We start from the raw sequence: 9,707 nt of genomic DNA, 5'->3' as shown, positions 1-9,707 counted from the left end.
GAATTCTTCACCAAATAAAAACTATCCACACTCTAGCTACTAAAAATGAGATAATTATTAAAAGTCTAGAACACATTCTGGCTCCCTGTCAGAAGTTTAGTGTGTATATAAAATAAAACACATACAAGCTATCAGTAGTAATGTCAATAAATGCTTACACATATAATGAAAAAAATGTGCATGGTCAGTCTCAGTAACAGGAAAATCTTCCCTGCTTAGTTCAAGTCTTCAGGGACCTAATGTCCTTGATATTCACACTTTCTACCAGCAGAGGGCACAAGATGTAATCCTTCCCAACTCCAGCTAGAGACCTGTTTCTCACACACTGTAAACATGAGGGTGTCTGGACCCTGGATTTGTCAAACTACAAAACTGTTCATTTGTTACTGTTTGTAAGTTACTGAGGTTATGGTTTTTGTTTTGTTACAGAGGTGTGGGTCTTGTTATCTTGCTCTGGGCTTATGTAATCTTCCTGTTTCAGCCTCCAAACACATGGACACTAAGAGTCCAGTTTGTAGTTTACTATCTGTTGGGAACAACATTGTTAACTTATGAAGGCAATACAGCTTGAGGAAATCAGATTTTCTTTTGGCATCTTAGATATATGAGAAAATCTGAACGTGCTGAGAGAGGACGTGGGATTCCCTGCAGTCAACAGTTCCTGAAGCTTCTGCTTCATTTGAAGAGGATCTGAGGCTTGGGAAAGAGGAGAGAATATGGGAAGATGATGGAAGGAAGGAAGGAAGGAAGGAAGCATAATCCAGGGAAACATTAAATGAGACTGGGAAACTTTAGGGCTCACACATCCAAAAATGTAGGAGAGTGTTTATTGATTTTTATAAAATGTGTCCAGAAGGATAAGGAGTAACACACAGGGTTGGCAATACACGATTGAAAGCTAAATCCTGAGGTTAAAAATAATTATGTGAATGCTGGAATAAGCAAAGATAAATATATGTATTTTGTAACCTCAGGATGTCCTCATCTGCCCTCAACCCCACAACCTTTCTTGTCTCAGGGCATTAAAGCTCTGTGTGCTTGTCCTGAGCCCCCTTTAGCTCCTGGATCTTCTGGGGCAGAGTCTTTGTCCAGAACTGCAGCCTTCTGGCTTTCAGGGCTCTGCTCACAGTAGGCTGGATGTCCAGATGCAGGTACTGCTCATCATGGACCATCTCAGGCCAGTATGGTAGACCTTCACTGTTGGGGTTCCTGTGGATATGACACCAACAGGGAAGGGTGAGGTTATGCTGATCCTTTGATTTGTGTCAGAGTAATAGATGAGCAGGCCAAGGGCATCAAGGGACAGATGGATTGGTGTACTGATGTGGAATTCAGGGGCCACTCACTAGAGTCTGCTCCATACGAAACAAGAGAAGATGTCTGGTATTGTGTCTCCCTCTCAGAGGGAAAATTCTAAAGAACAGTATCACAATGTTGAAACTCACCCATCAGATTTCTGTGGGATGAGTTGTAATTAAAAGCTAGACAGTGCTCCGGCGTCCACAGCTTCAGGTAAGCTTGGGTCCTCCAGGAATCACCCTGCCCCCGCCCATCACCCACCCCCTCAATCTTCCAGGGCTGCTCCCAGCAGCCATAGAACCGGCCCACACAGGAAAGGCATGAGTCCTTCCAGACCCCACCCCCTGGCGTCTCCAGCTTCAGACACCACCCTCCAGCATCCCCAGCTTCAGCTTCAGGAAAAAAAGAGAGAGACCAGTGGAGACAGAAAGACTCCACCTGCACCCACTGGAAGAAGAGATGAGAAGAAGACAGAATAAGAGCCCACTCAGGAATAGAAAGACCAACATGACTCCACCAGAATCTAGAGACCTAATGCCAGAAATATCTGAAAAGCACTACATAGAAGAAGCAGAAGAGACAGATCTTAAAATTCATTTTATGAAGATGATAGAGACCCACAAAGAGAAAACGAGGAAATCCCTAAAAGAAATAGAAGGAAAAACAAACAAAATACATGAAATGGAGGAAAAAGTGAACCAAAAAATTCAAGAAATAAACAAATCTCTCAAAGATCTAAAGAGTACTAGGAAAAAACAACCAAACAAATGAAGGAAACAACTCAAAGAGTTGAAGGATTGAAAGCTAAATGATCAAGAACTACAAATGCAAGTATTACCAATAGAATTCAAAAGATAGAAGAGAAAATCTCAGGTGTTGAAGACTCATTAGAGGATACACAGTCATCAACCAAAGAAAATCTCAAAACCAAAAAATCCCTAACACAAAATATCCAGGAAATATGGGACTCTGTAAAGAATAATAATATCCTGGATAGATATCACTTGCCAAAACTCAATCAAGAATAGATAAACAATCTGAACAGACCTATAACACTTAATGAAATAGAAGCAGTCATCAAAAGTCTCCCAACCAAAAAGAGCCTAGGCTCAGATGGCTTCAGTGCAGAATTCTACCAGAAATTCAAAGAAGGGCTAATTCCAATACTCCTCAAAATATTCCACACAATAGAAGTGGGAGGCTCACTGCCAAACTCTTTTTAGGAGGCTATAATTACTTTTGTACCCAAACTACACAAAGACACAACTAAGAAAGAGAACTATAGACCAATTTCCCTCATGAACATCAATGTAGAAATAATCAATACTAGCGTATTGATTTCAAGAACAAATCAGAAAACTCATCCACTATGATCAAGTAGGCTTCATCCCAGGAATGCAGGGATGGTTCAACATTAGAAAATCTATCAGTGTAATCCTCCATATAAAGAAACTGCAAAAGAAAAACCACATGATCATCTCCCTAGATGCTGAAAAAGCCTTTGACAAAATCCAGCACCCCTCCATGATTAAGATCCTAGAGAGATCAGGGATAACAGGAATATACCTGAACATAATAAAAGTAATATACAGTAAACCAACAGCTAACATCAAACTAAATGGAGAGACACTCAACACAATACTTCTAAAATCAGGAACAAGACAAGGAAGGTTGTGTGTGGGTAGAATAGGGGGAGAACAGGATAAGAAACACCGTAATAGAGGGAGTCATAGGTTAGAAGACAGATTTGGCACCAGTGAGACCTCTAGTGATCTAAAGGGATGACACCAACTGGCAAGCTAAGCAATAGTGGAGAGACCACCTTAAATGCCCTTTCCTGATAATGTACCTTATGTCTACCCTATATGCCATCCTAAAACCTTCATCCATTGACTGATGGAAGCAAAGGCAAACACCCACAGTTCAACACTGAACTGAATCCATGGAATTCAGTGACAGAGAGAGAGGAGCGATGAGCAAATTGGCAAAGAATTGGCTGGTGAAACCAGCAGAGACAGCTGATCTGAACAAGGAGGAACTCTTGGACCTAAGACTGACAGCTTGGATGCCAGCATGGGACTGATCCACACCCCCTGAGTGTGAGAGTCAGTGAGGAGGCCTGGGCAATCTATGGGGCCCTGGGCAGTAGATCAGTGTTTATCTCTGGCTTACAAATGGACTTCGTGTGTCCATAACACAAAGGAGGATGCTCTCTCAGCCTGGACACTTAGTGGAGTACCTGGACCCTGCCATGAGTGAAATGACAGACTCTGGATATCCCCTATGTGGAAGGAAGTGGGGATAGTGTGGGAGGCTGGGGGGGGGGGATAATGGGGAGGATGCAGGAGGACGGGCGGGAGAGGGAACTGGGATTGACATGTGAAACAAGCTATTTAAAATTAAAGTAATAAAAAAAGAGTTAAAAAACAAAAACTGTATTCTAGAGCTGGAGAGATGGTTCGGTAACTAAAAGTGTGCAATGCTGTTTCACAGGACCCAAGTTCAGTTCCTAGTGGCCAGGTCAAGAGGTTCAGTCTCCTGTAGCTCCAGCTCCTGGGGAACCTAACTCCTGGACTCCACAGGCACCTGCACTCATGACACAGACTTACACAAATAAAAATAAAATGAACCTTTTAAAAAAAGCTAGAAGATATCTGTCTAAGTGTGCCCTAGTTTGGAGAAGACTATGGTGCAATTAAGGACCATGAATGCTAATGAGGTGCATGCACATGGGAGCCCTGGATGGAGACAAAAGCATAGGAGGGTGAGGGTGTGTTCTCACCCATGTCTTGCAAAGTTGACCCAGTACTTCATCATCCTCCTATTCAGCAGCTTCGCCTCAGTGAATTCAACTGCAGACAGAAGGAGACAAGGGTCCAAGTCCTACCCACCTCATGCAGGTGCAACTCAAACTATACTATAGCAACCACAGCCTGAATCTGAACCCTAGGCCTAGTGTGAACTCTCTTCCTCAGCCAGTGTCCATCCAAGACTACATGAATTCTGTGTGGTTCACTCCTACCCCAGTGTGCTCTCATTCCTTCTAGTACAGTCTAAACTAGGAAATGTTTATATTCTAACCCTGGTTGTTTTTGCAGTCTTGTTTGGGTTTTTGGATTTTTTTTTTAAACTTAGAAGTGGTGAACACTTGATCCCACCGCTGAGAATGTTGGCTTTTTCAACTGGACTGAGAGCTCAGTAATCCCTCAGGATCTCATTTGGGGCTCCAATCAGCCCCAAGGAAAACAAAGGACTCACGTTTCTTGCCCCAAAGGTAGGAGCCAAAGACAAAGGGAAGGTGATCACCATGGTCAGCCCTCACGTGTGATGGCCTGACAGGCTTGATGTAGCTTGTCTAGTGCTGGAACTCATAGAAGTAGATAGGAGCATGGGAACCTAGGAATGAGGACACATGTTGACATTATTTTCTCTCATATGGACTTTTTCCCCTTAACCCTTGGTTACAAAAAACATAGCTCTAAAATTATCAAGAATCACAGTTGAGTGGTAAAGTCCAGGCTGGAGAACTGACTATGGAAATCCTTTTCTTAAACAGTAACCCTGGCATTCCCAGATGACTCATTTTGACAGGATACAAATTGTAACTAACATGTTTTTCCTTGTGAACCTGCATAACCTGACACTTTTTTTTTACACTAGATATAAGTATTTACTGAGAAAAGTGTCCTCAGGTCCTCAGGAGACCTGATGAAGACATGGATCAGGTCTGAACACTACAGTGCTCATCTAGGACTCAAATCTACAAGATTCCCACCCTGTTTGTCTTATTAAAGATATACTCACACTGAAAATTTGCTACTTGGAGTGTAGGGATAGCAAACATGAAGTCCTCCATCATGTCCCTGAACTGTGCTTGGAGGGTATGGGGATCCTCATTGTCCTCCATGTATTCTTCCATTACCAGATCACCACATTCAGGAGTCTACACCAAGGAGAGCAGGAAGAGTGATATAGGGTAGGCCCTTGGATAGTTAGGCAGAGACATCCTAGTAAAGAATATGGCCAGGGGTGAGACAAAGTATAGGGGGAAATGTACAAGCTTTGGGTGAGCCCATACAGAAACCCACACATACATAGCCTTTTATTTCTGAGCATGCTGTCTAAGAAGAATATATGGGAACCCTTTCTGTTAGAATGGGATTCAAATCTCTTACCATGTGTGCTGCTCTGCTCTTCAGAAAAGCTGGCAGGGTCTCTCTGGTTATGTTCTTTATGACATGATCAAGGCCCATGAACTGGGAAGTAGAGGACAGTCTTAAAAAATTTATAGGCTGGGTTGGATCTAGATCAAAGTATTTCTGAGTTCCCACTACCCAACCTTTGAGTTTAGACTCCCAGAGACTTAGAACTAGGTCTTACCAAGGGGACTCCCCAGCCATACTCATCACTGTCTACACCAGTGATGCTGGGGACAGGGTGAAAATCCACAGAGGCCAATAGATCCAGAGGGTACCCAGGTAGGAACGTCCCATCCACCACAGCAGGGATCATAGTGAAGACCTATGGGGCATTAAGTGTCAATGCTGAAGACCAATCACATAAATATTGTGATACCCACTGCATATCCACACTGTTTTCCCATTTCCTACCTTATCTCAGGATGCTATGCTAACTGCAGAAGAACCTGGATATCAAAATTAGCTTAGCTTGTTATTTCTGCACACAGTACTAAAAGGACACTAAACCATTTACTAGTTCCAATAGTAAGTACTGACAATCCCACATCATCCTGTTGATCAAGTCCAACAAGCACACAATTCTCCCAACCTGGTTGATAGCCAGAATCTCTTCTTCAGTCTTGTCTTGTAGACAGTGTACCAGGGCTTCTGAGTCCTTGGCCTCACATCCTGATAGTTTGGCCACTGTCTATAAACAAAAAAGTCACCAGTTGGCTCACCCCTCCCAGCAGGGAGCACAGTTTCCTTGATTCTAAGATGTCATTGCCTCTAAATATCACATCCTACTGTTTGTTGTGTATGAAAGGACTTTACATGGAACTCTTCACATGTTTTTGTGGCTCAGAGGTTACAGCCGGGAAAGGGACCATTCTATTTGTGTATTTGTTTTCTTACTGTTGTTTTTATTGATGTGTGTGTGTGTGTGTGTGTGTGTGTGTGTGTGTGTGGTGTTAATATGTGACAATAGGTATGGCGTATCATATTTTGCCCATGAAGGTTAGAGAATACCCCCTGATTTTACTGTTTTCTTACCCCATGTTTGTCTATACCAGCTTAACTGGACTATGAACTTCCAAGGATTCTACTGTCTCTACTTCCCATCTCACAGTATGTGCACTGGGCTTATTGAACACACATTACCACCTCTAGCCTTATAAGGGGTCTGGGGATATGAACTTGGGACCTCACACTTGCACAGAAAGCATGTATACCAGCTGATTCTTTCCCTCAACTCATGAGTTCTGATTAGATTTTTTTGCCAATCTGACACAAGCCAGGGTGATCTTGATAGAGGGGACTCAACTGAGAAAATGCCACTATCAGATTGACTCATAGACAAGTCCTGCATGGTGGGTAATGCAACCCATGTGCAAGTGTCCTGGGATGTATGATGATGGGGAAGTCCTTCTGTGCATATGTCTCTCTTTGGCTAATGAATAAAGCACTGTTGGCCAATAGGGAAGCAAGATAGGTGGGACTAGGAGTCGAGGAGGATTCTGGGAAACAGAGGCACAGAGTCACCATGCAGGAAATGGGAGAAGTGAGACGTCTGGACCCTTTCTCCGGTAAGAGAAGATTACGTGGAAATACTTAGATTAACAGTTATGGGTTAATAATTAAGTCAGAGCTAGCTGATAAGAAATCAAAGCAAACAGCCAACAGCTTCATAATTAATATAGTGTCTCATGTGTTATTTGGGGGCTGAGATAGCAGCGGGACCCAAGTGGCTGACTACACATTACTGTATAAGAAAGCAAACCAAAGAATCCACCAATAACAATTCAGTAAAAAGTGTTCCTCCTTGGCCTCTGCTTGAGTTCTGGTCTCCAGAGACCTTCCTGAGTGCTTACTCTGACCTACCTTCAAGATGGAGTATAAACAGGAACCTGAAGTCAACCTTTGCCTCCATAAGTAGCTTCTGGTCATGATCTTTATCACTGGAAAACTATGTGTATGAGTTTGGCTAATGGTGGTAGCCATTGGACACAGTTTTTCTGCTATATACCATACTCAGCATACATAAGACAGAGGGATGGGGATCCTAAATTTTATGCATTTCAGAAATTATATGGAAAGATGCTATATCTCACGATCCTTGTTTTCTCTGCTTCATGGGTTAGCAAAGTACCAGAAGCAAGGATTGAAGCATCAAAGTAGGGTCTGATGCTGTTGAGGACATTCACTGTGTAGACCACCTCAGACTTCTCAGAGATTAGGTCAGGCAGCAGGGCCACTCCACTCTGCATAATGGCTCCATGGAAGAGTCCTTTGGACATGGGGGACACAACAAGTGAAGACATACTTGTTCCTCCTGCTGACACTCCAAAAATAGTGACCCGGCCAGGGTTACCTCTGAAGTAGGCAACATTCTGCTGGACCCACTGTAGAGCAGCCACATGGTCCAAGTAGCCCCAGTTGCCTCTGGCTGTGAAGTGGCAGGAATAGAAATTACAGATCTGTCCATGTTCTACTTCTAATCCATTGTCCGTTAGAGACCAATAATTACCTGAAGAAGCCAAGAACACCCAAGCGATACTGGATAGCAACAATTACTATATTCTCAGTAGCTGCCAGTTTGGATCCATCAGTCACGGAAGCCATTTCTGCAACCAGTGCACCACCATGGATCCATACCATTACCTAGTGATATCAACACACATGCCAGGAGGCCCATACCCAGGCCAAAGTAAACTGGACTGCCTATTATATTATCAAATGCTTTTTCTCTGTGCAGGTCGACTTACACTTAGTTCTTCTCATGATTTCTGGACATGGTTCACAGATGCAGTACTCTGAGGAGTGGATGAGGGGTGGATGGGGGGTGGGGAGAGCAGGAGGAGGGAAGGGCATGGGAACTGGGATTGATGTGTAAAATGAGAAAAGATTGTTTTAAACCAAAAATGATAAAAATATATTTAAAAAAGCAGTGTCCTAGGATGGCACAGGTTTGTCATCTGTAGGTGACTGGGATCATCAGGGTCTAAAAGATGGAGGATAGAGCCCTTTAATGATAGCAAGAAAATGCTTTAGGGAATCACTGAGGCAGATTGAGCACCATTTGTCACCTTGGTATAATGGAATATGTTACAAGAGAAATGTTTAATAGAGGGCCTATAAAAAGTGTTAGAACAGCAATAAACTCACAATATAAATTAATAACATGGGAAGTGAAGTAGAATTATTGAATAAAAAGGAAATAAAGAAGAATTAATGAGTCACAAGGAGCCAAAGAGTTTATGGCAATCTCTGAAAGTTAGAAATAGCCTTGCTTACATGTAAAGGTGTAGCATGAATTCTAATAGGTCTTAATAATAAAAGCCCAGAGGCAGAAATAGGAGAAAATGCTGAAAAATCAGAAACAAAGAAGCAAGCCACAGTCACAACTTATCTTGCTAACTTCCCAGCTGAAAAGCTGTGAGCTAATCATAGAGGTCTGGATATCTGTACAGTGAGACAGAAAGTGAGCTGTCTGGACAGAGAGAGGAATATAGGCTGGAGGAGACAGGAGCTCAGTGGCTTTTTGGCTGGGAACTTAGCAAGTTAAGGTGTGGCTATGGCTTGCTCCTCCATCCCTCTGATCTTCTGGCAAGCTTTATTGTTAGAGTACAAAAAGATATCACCACAGACAAGTTCCCAGGGAGACAGGGATAGGATGCCCATCTTCTGAACCTTCTGATGCTCCCATCCCACTTCTAGAACACACCGCTCAGTCAAACATATTCACAGAGTATCGTGTGCAGTACAGACTGACCTGCTATCTCAGCTTCTCGGGTTCCGGTTTACAGTTGTGTCACAAACATGCAGCTAATACATTCCTGCTAAGTAATCCTGGTCTTCATCTGTAAGCCCCTGCCGCTTTGCTGTTCTGTGGATGATACAGGTCAGGATGAGACAGAAGAGGACAGGCACACTCCATCTCTCTTATAGTTGTCACCAACTCTGACCCCAGGAATACTCCAAACAGCAGCCATGAATGATTCTGACAGATCTTCCTGCATGAGAACTCTGGTTATCTCCCAGAACCTGGTGACCCACAGTAGAAGTCACAGGTAAGGTGAGTTCAGTTTATCTGACGAGGGAGACTCAGGAATAGGTCAACAAAGTTTACACTAACAGACTGTAGAGGTCCAGGAGGAGGTTAACAGGGTGTACACTAGAAGAATGTAAGTGTTGCACACATACCCTGGACATGAAGTCATTCTGGCTAAA

General features: G+C 43.1%; 1 protein-coding gene across 1 annotated transcript; it reads right to left on the bottom strand.

Annotated features, from left to right (window-relative positions):
- Positions 1-796: 796 nt before the first annotated feature.
- Positions 797-8,135, bottom strand: LOC101840119 (liver carboxylesterase-like). The gene is given in 9 exon segments (XM_040740864.1): positions 797-1,209; positions 4,082-4,151; positions 4,558-4,695; positions 5,104-5,242; positions 5,475-5,555; positions 5,680-5,820; positions 6,088-6,186; positions 7,682-7,940; positions 8,005-8,135. Coding segments are annotated over 9 exon segments (1,245 nt in total). The 3' UTR covers positions 797-1,022.
- Between the last annotated feature and the right edge of the window lie 1,572 nt (positions 8,136-9,707).

This window comes from Mesocricetus auratus, unplaced genomic scaffold (assembly GCF_017639785.1).
Source record: "Mesocricetus auratus isolate SY011 unplaced genomic scaffold, BCM_Maur_2.0 contig_5644_pilon_obj, whole genome shotgun sequence".
In the NCBI taxonomy this organism is placed as follows: domain Eukaryota; kingdom Metazoa; phylum Chordata; class Mammalia; order Rodentia; family Cricetidae; genus Mesocricetus; species Mesocricetus auratus.
Note: the sequence above shows the minus strand (reverse complement) of the source record. Positions and strands in the feature narration are given on the sequence as shown.